Below are 13,625 nucleotides of genomic sequence, written 5' to 3' on the forward strand. Positions count from 1 at the left end.
CCCAAACACCCTAGCCCAAAAGTTCCTGGAATTCATAAACTCAAATGCCATGGAACAACTAGTCACCATCCCCACAAGAGGAGAAAACATACTTGATCTCATCATCACGAACATGGGAGCACAATGTTCAACACCGAAGTATACCCCTCACTGGTGAGATCAGATCACAAACTAATCTCGCTGGAGGTCCTCATCCCACCCCACCTGAAATAAAAAGACCACAGTAAAGAACTTCTCGAAAGCCGACTTCACACTTCTAAAGACTAGTGTGGTCTCCTTTAAGGCCCCGAGCCGACGGAAAACAGTACTCAAGCCGCTGAATCACTTACAAATGCCTTCTACCAGCACCTGCAGGACTGCATGGATAAGGCAATCCCAAGCAAAACAAAGACTCTTTGTACCAAAGGCAAGCGTCCACTCTGGTGGACCCCAGCCATAAACAAACTCTACAACAAAAGGAGGAAGCTACTACAAGATAGAGCAAAATCCTTAAAAGGTAAGACACCCTTGATCACTATAAGTAAAAACTAAGAGCTCTCATAAAATCATCCAAAGCAAATTTTGAGAGAAAAATAGCTAAAGACTCAAAAGACAATCATAAGGCCTTCTTTAGCTATGTTAGAAACCTGGGAGGAAACTCCCAGATATGCTCAGAACTAGTTCAAAATGATGTGAAGATTACTGATCCTACAGACATTGCCAACATACTGGCTGACAGGTTCAGTGCAAACTTCTCCCCTCCCCAAAAGGAGAGATATCTATACCAAGCGATTGCAGCCCCCAAACATCTCCAACGCCCAAGTGAGAACTGCTCTCTCCAAAGCAAAAACACAGCATCCATGGGACCTGATGGTGTCCCCGGCTGTGTGCTCCACGAACTCAACGAGGAATTAAACCCACAGCTAGGACAGCTGTTTAATCATAGTCTTACCTCTGGATACGCACTCCAGGAGTGGCGCACTGCAACTGTGGTCCCACTTCACAAAGGCGGTGCCTCCACCGACCCTGGAAATTACCGGCCCATTAGCTTGACAAGCCTTATCTGCAAAGCCATGGAGAGGATCATAATGGACCTCATAAATAAAGACATAGGAATTTGCAGACTTTGGATCCATCCCAGTTTGGCTTTGTCAAAGGCAGATCATGCCTTCTAAACTTGGTTGACTTTTTCGAAACAGTCACCAAAGCCATTGATGAGGGAAAGGCAGTCCATACAGCCTACCTCGATCTGGCGAAGGCCTTTGATACAATACCCCACTCGGGTATCATTGAAAAACTCATCAGCTTAAATGTTAACCCATACATCACAAGATGGGTTGCAAACTGGCTGAGTGACAGAACCCACAGGGTCAGAGTTGCTGGCGCCATGTCAGACTCAAAGCCTGTTACAAGTGGTGTACCACAGGGCTCAGTCCTGGGCCCACTCTTGTTTTGGCATCTACTTTTCCGAAGTACAAGCAAACACAGGAGGGTTATGGCTGACAAAGTTTGCAGATGACTGCAAACTGGGCGCCATAGTAGAAAACACATCTGACACAGATATCCTTCAGAAGGGTCTCACAGAAATGGATAACTGGTGCCAGAGCCATGGCCTAAAGTTAAATGCCAAAAAATGCATAGTCATACCCTTCGGGAAAAACAAGGTTACCCTAGCTACCAAATAGGTGGCAATCCACTGAGCACAGAAGAAGTTATCAGGGACCTGGGGACCCAGGTTGATAGTAGTCTGTCATTCGACACCCATGTAGCTAAAGTAGTTAGGAAGACCTTCTACATTGTCCACCTTATCATGAAGGGATTCTCATCTAGATCAAGGGAGGTCATAGTCTCCCTATACTCATCACTCATCAGACCAATGATTGAGTACAATGCCCCATTCGGAATGTATCTGACCCGACACTTGCAGCAGCTGGAGAGGCCACAAAAGTTCCTCACCAAAAGGGTAAAGGGTCTCAAACATCTGTCCTATGCTGCCCGACTGAAAGAACTCCAGCTCTATTCAGTCGCCACCGCTTGCTCAGAGGTGACCTTTGCCTAACATACAAGGCCATGTCAAACCCAGATTTGATGAATATGCTTCACGTCAAAAAATCTAGATCCGTCAGAGCCACAAGGGCGGGAGACTTAAACCTCGACACGGCTATTAATAGGACGTGCTGGAGGGATAGATTCATCACCCAAAGACTCCCTATGCTGTGGAATAAAATCCCGGTATATGTGAGGCAGAGCACCTCGCTGGCCTTGTTCAAGAGAAATCTTGACCAATGGATGGGAGATCGCAGATATACCCCAGGGATTACCTCAGTGTCACTGCTCAACAGAGGCACAGCAAAATAATGGGTATAGTTCCCCATACTAAAGGGGTGGCGTAAGCCACAAAACTATGGGCTAGGCTTGTAAATGCCCTCGGGCAGATAGCCTAGTATGAACCTATGAACCTATAATCACTTAGTAGGCTATAGTTTCCTTTGGAGAAATTTTACTTTTTCTTTTTACTCCAGAGGGGGGATCAGGTATGATCTTTACTTTGAATGAGACTGATTTATGATCAGACCTTACCAGGGAGGGCAACACATAGGGTAGTGCAGAGACCTGCCATGTTGGTAAATACTAAGTCTAGGGCATTTGATCCCCTTGTGGGGGTGCAGACTTTCAGAGCATTCGTATTAACCAATGCCAGGAACCTCAGGGTGAGCATGTTAGTTCTCATCTTTGTCTTCCACTATATGTAAGGATAGTTGAAATCACCCATGACCAAAGTGTCTGGCTGTATAGTGAGCGACTCGAGTAGGTCCAGGTAGGCAGTGTGGTTCTCTTGGTTCATGCTGGGGGACCTATAGTTAATGATGTGGAGGGGGGGGGGTTCTACAGTTAGTTGGACTTGGAGTAGCTCAAGTTAGTCATACTGTTAAACCAGTCTCGAGGCGTATTTGTCTTTAATGAAGGTGAATACACCTCCGCCTTTGGATCTTTCACCCTCGTTTTTAGGTCTGACCGTGCGGAAGGCATTGTAGCCTTTCATGGCCCATGTGTTCTGTCTGGCCTTGAGCCATGTATCAGTGACTGTACAGACATTGGCATCTTCCAAGGTGCTTCCAGGGAGTGCAGTTTCCAATTTAGACTCCTAGCATTAAGCAGCATAACCTTGAATTTGTCTTGTGGATTTTTTTTAAGTTGGAAGTTTTGCTGTTATGGCTTTGCCTAAAAAGGCACTATGGGGAGGCAAGTACCTTTGCCAGTAACCGAAACCCAAGAGGCAACAGGTGACGACCATCTCTGGCAAAGCAGCATGGTCTGTCAACCAAATCTTCCCTGACTGGCCGATACTGGATTTGCCCTGTAATGAAACCAGAAGCTAAGCCAGTTGTTGAAGTCTGTCCTTTTTTGTTTATATTGAGGTATCATCCTGTGTGAAGGTACAATGCTGCTGAGGGCTAGGGACATTCTCCCTGGGACACAGAGGGTTTAGACATGTCCCTCTTCATGCAGTCCATTGAGGTACGTCTCAAGGCATTCACTCCAACATGGACTATGACAAAGTTGTAACAGTACTTATTGAGAAACTTGTGTGTGTTTGATTTGACAGATCCTGGCACTTGACAAGCAGCAAACCTTGACCTTTTCCTTATCCAGCCTGGTAAGGCGGACATCTGTGTCTCACTGTGACACAAACTGATGTCCCTCTCACCAGACCCCAGAAGTGTGGAACCCACCTGGGGTCATATATTATTTTCACAGTAAGGTTCATGTAGTATGGATTAAAGATGATGTTCAAAGGCACAAAATGGAAAGCTGTATTTGCATCCCATTTCTATCTTAAACATCTGTATGAAGTGTGGTGCTGTTTTGTTATATTTTCCCATAAAACAATGATTTATATGGGAAAGTTTACAATTTGTGCTTTTATTTTTGACATTCATGCCCATTCAGCTGTGGATGTGAAGGGCATGACAAGGTGACAAGCTTCTGGGGGTAGAAGCAATTCCACCCTAAGTAAAGCAAGAAAAACATAAATGAAATAAAGTATGCAAGTGAAATTGCTCCAGCAAAGTGCCTGGAACACTTGGTTAAATAAAGACTAAACAGATTTTAGGCTTCTCTTAATTAACCAAAATGTTCTGACTGAATAGAAGAACTTTTCAGGCATTCTGTTGCAGTAGCTTGTCTTTTCAGTCTGTACCCTTGCCTCCCATGCACATTTCTCATTTCAGCACCATGTTCTGTTGAAAGAATCAAAGGTATGTTTGTTTTGCTGTTATTTCCCAGGATGGTCCAATTGGGCAGGAATTGCTCCTTTTCAGCAGAAATGCAGGGAGAAAAGCTCCAACATATGGCTTAAATAGAAAATAGTTACACTTTTACTTATATGCAAAAAAAAAAAAAAAAAAAAATCAGAATATAAAACAGACAAAAAATACAGTATTCTAAAATTAAAATGTATCCTTTGAAAATCATTTTCAACATTTACTACTTGGAGTTTGGGATAAGAGTGTAAACAAGACTCAAAGGTTATATTTTTCTAGAAGTTAGAAGTATGCATAACCAGGAAGTATGCATAACCAGGAATCTGATACCTTGGTGTGAGTAAATGTTGAGGTGAGACACTGATGTACCAGGAAGTGAGTAAAGATGCATTAATTGGAGAGGTAAGAAGAATCAGAACTGTTTGAAGCATGTATAAATTTATTGGATGGTGGACCTAAAAGCTAGAGGCATAAGAGGAATGGGGAGTGTTGGCTTTAGAATTTGTGTGTGATAGGAGGGAAGCTGGAGATTGTCAAGATAAAATGCAAAAAAAAAAAAAAAAGCTATGGTGAGCTTAAAGTACTGTGCTTTAAGATAGTATAGGGGCAATGGTATGGGTAGTTAAGCTAAGAGTTCCTGGCATGTGTAAGGAGTAGTGAAGGACAACAGAGTGATAGAGTGAAAGAGGATTAGAGAGAGGAGCAAAACTAGACCAATGGTAAATAAAAGTATTAAGTTTTGATGTGAAAAATATGAAGGCCTGTGCATGTATCTGTAGTTATCTGAAACTTTTTCCTGTACTTATCTGGACAATAGTAACCACCCCGAATTACAGCATTACATTGCTAAACTGGATGGTGGCAGTATGAGAGAACCTGCTCTCTGCATCTGCCAAGTGTGATAAATATGATTTTTTTTATTTTTAAAATGGTTAAAATTGAATGATTCTGAAAAGTATGCATATAAAGTGTGGATTACTTGTTGGCAGGGCAATTCTCGCAACATTTTGGAAGGTAAGTTGGACCTTTGGACATTATCTTTAAAGAGGATTTTCCTACTTGTATGGTAAAGTAAATAAGCTGTACCCCATGAATTTTTAACAAAGGGTAACAAAGTCCCAAGTAACCCCATACTGCTATGCCTTATTTGATTAACCATCCTTCTCAATGTTTAAATTGTCTTTAGCTGCAGAATTCCTCTTCATCCAAAGCAGTAGGTGGTGTTTTTTTTTTTTTTTTTTTTAAATTAAGTGTAACTATACATTTTATGCGCTGTTTTCCTCTCCTTTTTTGCAGATGATGTGGTTTCATTGTGTAACTGTGAAATCCTTATTGCAGAGCTCTGTAGTATGTGACAGAAGAGAACCAGTTACAAATTAGGATTTTGTTATGCAAATTTAATTTTTTCTTGATTCGTAGAAACCATGGAATGGGAGATACATCCATTAAATTTGAGGTGATTCCTGGTAAAAATCAGAAGAGTGAATATGTCATGACTTGTGGAAAGCATACAGTGCGAGGATGGTGTAAGTTGTGAAAAAATATTTGTTTGACCTATTTCACTCAGGTGCTTAGTTAAGAATACATTTATTTGAGGACTGCATATTTTTTATTGCACTAGTATTTAAATGCTGATCATATTGTGATGGAGAAGACAAATGCCTGGAATTTCCCGTTAACTGTTTCACTGTACGTGTACTGATGTTTTTAAAAGCACAGCATCGTTTAGTAGATAAGGAAGTTATTTAGAAGAATTAACATTCAAAAGCATAAAAGATATGTGCTTTTGAGTATGTGGCCATTTACCAATGACGTTGTCCAGCAGCTCACTAAACACACAGATCTAAACACTGGATCAGGATTACTGCTTCTTCAATATCCTTAAGTAATAGCAGTTGAAGGAAAAGCACAGCAGTATAGAAATTTAATCCACAGGATCATGGGAAGTTAACTGGGCTAATGTCCGTAGGGCCCTTTCAAGCCTAGCCAAGTTCTTACCCTTATTTCCATGATCAACACCTGTTGCCCCTGTCCAAGAGGGATACAGGTGGAACCCCCGGGGTGAATTTAAAGTCACCCAGACTGCGTTTGAAGAGGGGCAATAAGGTGCTCTGTTTGACATGAGTGGCTGTTTGACATGAGTGGCTGTTTGACATGAGTGGGAGTCTGTTCCAAAGGTGTGGTAATTATCGGAGACAAATCTGTTTCTCCAGCAGGTTTTATTAATGTCACATACCAGGTTAAGATATTTAGAGCGAGTAACCCGTGTACCATTTGACTTACGGATATACAGCATTTCCAGTAATGCAGGGTCAGAGATTGGCTTGTATTCAAGGCAGACATAATTTCTGAGTAGTCTGCATGAAACAGAATAAAGTGACAGTGATTTCAGATCTGCATAGGACAGATGCTGAGGACATTGAATTTTCCTTATGAGGAGCCTTTGTAGTTTCTCCAGTTGATGCAGGTGCTTAGAAAGGTACATACTAAAAGGGGCGGTTTACTCAATAATTGGCCTGATAAGGGAAGAGTATAGGGAGGTTATAACTTTTTTTTTTTTGGAGGCAATGCCCTTACTTATGAGATGAGCAATATAGGATGCCTTTTTACCAGTGTGGAGACATGGTGGCCAAAGGTAAAGTTGCTGTCACCCTGTGTACCAAGGTCTGTCACCACTGAGTACGTACTTAAGGTGCTGCTATTGATGTGGTAGTTAGCAGGAACATCACTTTTACCAAAAGGAATGATCATACTTTGTTTGCATTGAGTTTAAGGCTGTGACTTTGGCACCAATGATTTGTTTGCGTAAGACCCTCTTATAGGATGTTGACATTTGGAAATTCTGTGACCACTGCCAGTTTGCAGTCATCAGCAAACTTTGTCAGCCACAGACCTTTAGTTTTTGCTTGTACTTCAGCGAAATAAATTCCAAACAGTAGAGGTCCCAGGATCGATCCCTGTGGAATGCCACTGATTACAGGTCTGCTGTTGGAGGTAGATTCCCCTATTTTGACTATACGAGTTCTATCAGTGAGCCAGTTAGCAACTCATCTAACGATGTAAGGGTTGATGCCAAGTTGGGTGAATTTGTCAATGATGCCTGGGTGGGGGATATATGTCTAACACCTTGTCTAAGCCCAGGTAGGCAGTATGCACAGATTTCCCCTTGTCCAGGGCCTTGATGACTGTCTCGAAGTCCACCAGGTTTAACAGGCATGCTCTCCCTTTGACAACTCAAATTAAGTAGTGTAAAGTGTTTGGGGATTACCTGTATATCTGTTGATAAGGTCCATGATGATTCGCTCCATGGCCTTGCAGATGAGGCTAGCCAGGCTAATAGGTCTGTAGTTCTCAGGATCAGTGGAAGCACCACCTTTGTGTAATGGAATAATGGCTGGTTTCCATTCAGCTGGTATGAAGCCGGTGCTTAGACTGATTGGAGTACCCAATGGTGTTGCTAATTAATGTTGGAGCTCATGTAGGAAGCAGCCTGGGATGTTATCAGGTTCCATAGATGCTGTGTTTTTGGCCTTGGAGAAGGCATTTATGACCTACTCTTTAGAGATATAAGGTAGGGGAACAGGTGGTAGGGATGTCATGGGTTACATGTGGTGGGGACAGGGGAGTGAGGTTTTCACAGAATCCGTCGGCCAACAGGTTAGTTATGTCCACAGGCTCAGAGTATGTGGTATCATTTAACTACCAGTTCTGCACAAATCTGGGCCTTTCCTTTTAGGTTACCTATGTAACTATAGAATGCCTTGTGGTTGTCCTTTGTTGAGGGAGCTAATTTGGACTCGTAGTCTTATTTGCTTCTTTAAGCTGAGGAGGGAATATTTCCAGTTTAGGAGGGCTTGCTCCTCCTTATTCCTAGACAGCAATTTCTTCATGTATTAAGTCTGTTAATGGCAGTTGTCCACCAGGTAGGTTTGCTCTTCCTTGAGGAGTTTGTTTTGGTCCTATCAGGTACGGCTGAATCAGTACATTTATGCAGGTGTTTGTATAAAGCATTGGTGTATAGAGCTCGCCATAGTTGCCAGTTCAAGCTGAGGAAGGATGTGCAGTGGAGCTATTTATACCATCCTGCAAGAGGTTATAATCTGCTTTGGAGACGTTATTTAGTTTAGTTGCTGCTAGGGGTTAGGTGTGATAGTTACTTCGAATGAGACCAATTTGTGGTCAGATCTCACCAGGGAGGACCTCACAGTGGGGGTGCTACAGTGATCCCCCATATTGGTAAGCACCAGATCCTGGATGTTGGCACCCCTTGTGTTGGTGTCTACCAGCTGGTCCAGGGCATTGAAGTTAAAGTTGAACCTTTGGGCAAGTGAGTTTGAGCATGAGTAATTTACCCAATCAATAGATGGGTAGTTAGTCACCCAAAACCATGGTGTTTGGATGCATCTTGATAGACTCAAGTAGATCGAAATAGAGTTGGTGTCCTGATTCATGGAGGGTGGTCTTGTAGCTGGCAGTGACTTGATTAGGTTAAAAAAAAAAAAAAAAAGCCACTGCAAAGTGCTCATATGACACTAGATTTATTAAAATATAAAAACAGCTAAAATTCAACACTAAGCGCTTTCACCTTTCTTAAACTAAGGGCTTCAACAGAGTAAAGCCATTTCTGATGGAGAGCACATTTAAATTATTTTAAAAATCACATGATCATTACATCAAAGACTTGAAGTTTAAAATTTAAAGACCTAACTCATATACTCCACCAAATTCTGTACAGTGTCAAATTAAAACAATACCTTCAATATACCCCATCTAGACGCCTTTTACTTTACTTTTCATATGAATTAACTGATGTACATTGTTTGTTAAAAGTAATCAATACTAGGCAGCTTAATAATCTTAGCATTACTCCATCTTAGATGCCCTGAGTTTTAAAACACTACCCATTGAACAGCTTTTATTAATTCCAGGAGGTGTTGTGGCATCTAATTTCAATTGCCACTCAGTCTCCATTTTTTCTAATTTTGTTTTAATGTCACCTCCACTGAAAGTGGGAATAAGTCTATCAATAACGAAAAACTAAATCTCTTAACGTTAATGCTTGTCAAACTATGGGTGTATAATGCATTCGTAGTCCTCTTATTTTTGATGTCTCTCGTGTTCAGCTATTCTTTCTCTTAACTTCCTGATAGTTTTTCCTACATAAAATGCAGGATTGCTCACACAGGTGACTTGATTAGGTGTCCTACCAGCAGTTAATTGCACCTGAAGTGTCTCCAGGGAATCATACTGTTTAACCAATCTGGAGGTGTAGTTATCTTTAGTGAATATTGATAACACTGGCTCCTTTAGTTTTTATACCTTCATTTTGAGGTCTGAATGTTTTGAGGGAGGTGTAATCCGGTATGGCTGGGGTGCTCTCCACAGCCTTGAACCAGGTCTCCATGACTGCATAAGTATCTGCGTCTTTCAAGGTGAGGACAGCATCCAATGAGTGCAGTCTTTCAAGGTGAGGACAGCATCCAATGAGTGCAGTTTTGTGCTGAGACTCCTAGCATTTAGCAGCCTAACCTTGAGGTTGTTTTTGGATGAGCGGTTTTAAGTTGGGAATTTAGTCGTTGAGAGACACTGCCTAAAAAAGGCACTATGGGGGTGGCAAGAGCCTTAGCCTGTAGCCAGAATCCCAGGGGTGACAGATGAAGACCATCTCTGGCAAAGCATTGAGGTCCATCGATCATGTCATCCCAGGCTGACAGATAGTGGATCCCCTTAGAATGACACCAGAAGCTAAGCTAGTTATTGAAGTTGGTAATCTCCTGTTTGTATTGAGGCTTCATCCTAGGTGAAGGTGAAATGCTGCTTAAGGCTAGGGACATACCTGCCTGAGATGCACAGTCTGAGAGCGCAGTAATGTCTCTCTCATAGTCCAGCGAGGTACATCTCAAGTCGTTCACACCAACATGGACCATGATGGACGCATAACAGTACCTGTTGTTGAGAGTCTTGAGTACATATGTGATATGGCGTATCCTGGCACCTGACAGACAGCTGACCATGACCTTTTCCTTATCCAGCCTGGTGAGAAGGGACATCATTGTGCCTCACAATGGCATCACCTATGACTAATATGTTTGGTTTTGTGCTTTGCCCTAAGGGTTTGACCAGTGAGACACTGGTGCGTGAGCTGTTATGTATAATGTGTTCTGCAGAGGACGTATTATGTGTACCATGCTTGTGTTTGAGAGGTCTCTGGTGTTTAGGTATTTTTCTGGTGAGGACCGCCACATACGTAGTGTGGGTTTGGCTGAAGTAGGAGGTGAGGTGTGCATGCTGGCAGCCCCGCTCATTGTCATATGTACTGACTGGTGTGTGAGAGAACATGGATTCAAGGTTCTTAAAATAGTTGCATGTCTCGCACATTGTTTTTGTGGACAAGAGTAAAAGGTTGTCGATGAACATGTGGCAATTGCTGTACTGTCTCAGGATGACCATGTTGACCAAGCTGGCTGGAGAAACAGTGGGAAATTGTCATTCCCTAGTGATAGGTAAATTTATATGGTCAGGAAAAGAGGTCACACTTAGTGGTGGCTAGTGGATTAGAAGTGTGTTGGTACCTCTAAGGCTAGGCTTAGTGTTCCACCTGACAGTAGAGCAGGGCCATAAGAAACCTCTGAAGGACCACAAGTTAAGTGCTAAGGGAGAATTTAACAAACAAAATGTTTGTGTCTATAACCGCCACTACCCGGCAATGCACAATAAAGAGCTGCATGCAAGCAAGTGCAAATGCGGGGCATAAATAAAACAAGCAAATACCCTTTTTAACCCAAACTAGCCAGTAAGAGCACTCTGAGCTCTAGTCCAATCACCCTCAATTAGATGGGACCCAGATGGCACACACCTCACACAAGGGTGCAGAAGAGCCTTCACCAACAAAGGTGGCTTGAAGTTGATGCTCATATGTTACAAAACAGACTTTGAAATAGCAAACTTGGAACTGAGCAGTGCTGCAGCTGAACTAGTACAGTTTACAGTAAAATCTGACAAAAAATAGTTCAGACACTTCAGACAGTGGAATGCAAATACAAATTAAAAGTGCAATATTAGAGCAAAAACAAGCACTTGTTAGTTGGAAGCAATGGATGCCTCATATAGTTCAGTATCTCAGTGAAGACTTGATTTTAGTGTTCAACTGATACCAAGCAGTCTAGATTCAGCTAGTCTGAATCTAGCCTCTGCTATAAAATGCAGAAGCATAGAAGGGTGTAGACCACACACTCCCTGCACAAGAGTCTAGACCACAAACCTTCCTAATCTAAATCAACTGATTTGGAACCCAAGTGCTTAAACCAGAACTAGGACACTTTCAGAATAACAGACTCAGAGCCTTCAACCAGCAATTCCCAGCTTAGAAGGGTGTAGACTGTGCCATCCTGCCACATGAGCCTAGACCACAACCCTCCCAATGTAAAATAATTAGTTTGGAACCCAAGTGGTTACAACATAACTAAGACACTTAGAACAGCAAGCATAATAGGCCATCACCCAGCAGTTTCCAGCTCAGAAGGGCAGAGGCTACCCTCTCCTCCCACAAGAGTGCAGACCACAAACCTTCTTAATGTAAAATAACTGGCTTGACACCCAAGTATTTTAACCAAAACTAAGAGACACACAGTAACAATTGCAAATGAATCCAGCTACTAACGAGCATTAATAAATGCACCAGAGTAAATGCACTTTAAGAACAAGCAATAAAAGAAAAATAAAGTAAGTGGGAAGAGAGACTAAAACAGCAACAAAAAGTGAAGCATCATTTTTAACATCGCTATGTGCCCTCCCTTCCCACTGTGCAGTATTTAAAAAATTGGATATTCAGAGTAGCAGCAACTGCATTTATAAACAACCAAGAAGACTTCCTCAGGCAACACAGGCAGTCATATGTGCAGTGTATTCCCAAGCCCATTAGCAGAAACTAAAAAAAGCTACATCATATAATGACGTCATTTAATAAAGTAAGAATTCTAAACTGCTTAGCCAGTATGTTAAAACTGACTGGTGCCTCTTGAGAGCATGAAGTATTTAACTGCTAACCTCCCATTTTCAGAGGTTAATGCTCACTAAACTTGTCAGAAGATGTCATAGCTGAGATTTTAAATTCTGCCTTTAATAAAGAAGCATTATTTGGCCCTTCTGCTGTTGAGGTCCTTAAAAGATTTGATAAAGGAAGAAAATTCAAGGAGTGACCCAGATTTTTCAACCCTGCTTTTGTCAAGTTCTAATTCAGGACCCTTCTATAAGAAAACTGTCCCGGCAAGGTTTCAACAAGTAAAACTTAAAAAAAAATGAATGGCACAAAGGTTCAAAAAGAAGGAGGGGATCCTACCAGAACCAAGGATATTACAAAAAGTCAGCCACTTCCCACTTCACCCCCCCCCCCTCGAAAACCACTTGAATCTTTCCCAGTGTCCAGGTCTGCATTTTACAGCGTGGCATCAGATGATCTCAAGCAAATGTTTCTGGGTGTAATTCAGGAAAGATATAGATGACAGTGGGAATCCCTTTCAGGGGATTCCTCCTCATCCTGCTAATCAGTCTTCCTCATTTCTTCCAGTATTGGACCGAATGTCATCCCTATGAGGTCATAGAACCACCACCCACAGATCAGACAGGGAATGGATTCTATTCGAAAATCTTTCTGGTGCCAAACAAAGGAGGACTTTGAAGACCAGTCATCGACCTCTTTTTCATCCTCTGTCAAGTCCCAAATATCAAAATGATACCCCCCACACACACACACACACACACACACACAGTCTCTGTTACCCTTCATACTTCCACTCAGCTTTTTTGGTAACAGGCTTAAAAGATGGCTTATCACATGGCAACTTGCCAAGTAGTTAAGTTTAAGATTTTCTGTATCAGGCTTACATTTTCAATTCTCTCTCTCATTCTTTGATCTATCTGCTACACCAGGAGTATTTACAAAGTGTTTGACTCCAGTGTTTTCTCATTACAAATTGCAAGGCATTCATATATTTCCCTGTTTGGACTACTACATATATTTGCAGACTCTTCTCCCAAATGTCAAGATTCTCTTACAAGTCAAGGAACCCTTCCTCAGTCTGGTGTTCCAGGTAGTTGCATAATTCAGCTCTCGTTTCTTCTTAATTGATATGTATTTTTTTCTGGATGCATCCATTGAGAAGGGTTTTTTCTTCATCTGTACAAATTAGCTGTTTGCAGAGAGCAGTTTCTGATATTTTCCTACCAGTCCTTTACATCTCTCATGGAATATTTACAGATTCTGGGTTTAATAACCTCTGATTATCATGTTTCCCTTGGCCAGACTACACAAGAGATATTCAGTGGTACCCAAGATCAGGCTGGTCCCAACATCAACACTCCCTATCTTTTTAGATTCTTGTG

At 41.9% G+C, this 13,625-nt stretch overlaps 1 protein-coding gene across 1 annotated transcript in view; it reads left to right on the top strand.

Moving 5' to 3' along the window:
• DGCR8 (DGCR8 microprocessor complex subunit) overlaps positions 1-13,625 on the top strand; it is a gene marked incomplete in the record, with an annotated part of 1,139,047 nt that overhangs the window by 657,752 nt on the left and 467,670 nt on the right. The window contains 1 exon segment of the mRNA XM_044068709.1: positions 5,664-5,770. Within this exon segment, the coding sequence (XP_043924644.1) occupies positions 5,664-5,770 (107 nt within the window).

Source organism: Protopterus annectens, chromosome 4.part0 (genome assembly GCF_019279795.1).
Source record: "Protopterus annectens isolate FY-2018-M chromosome 4.part0, PAN1.0, whole genome shotgun sequence".
Classification (NCBI taxonomy): domain Eukaryota; kingdom Metazoa; phylum Chordata; order Ceratodontiformes; family Protopteridae; genus Protopterus; species Protopterus annectens.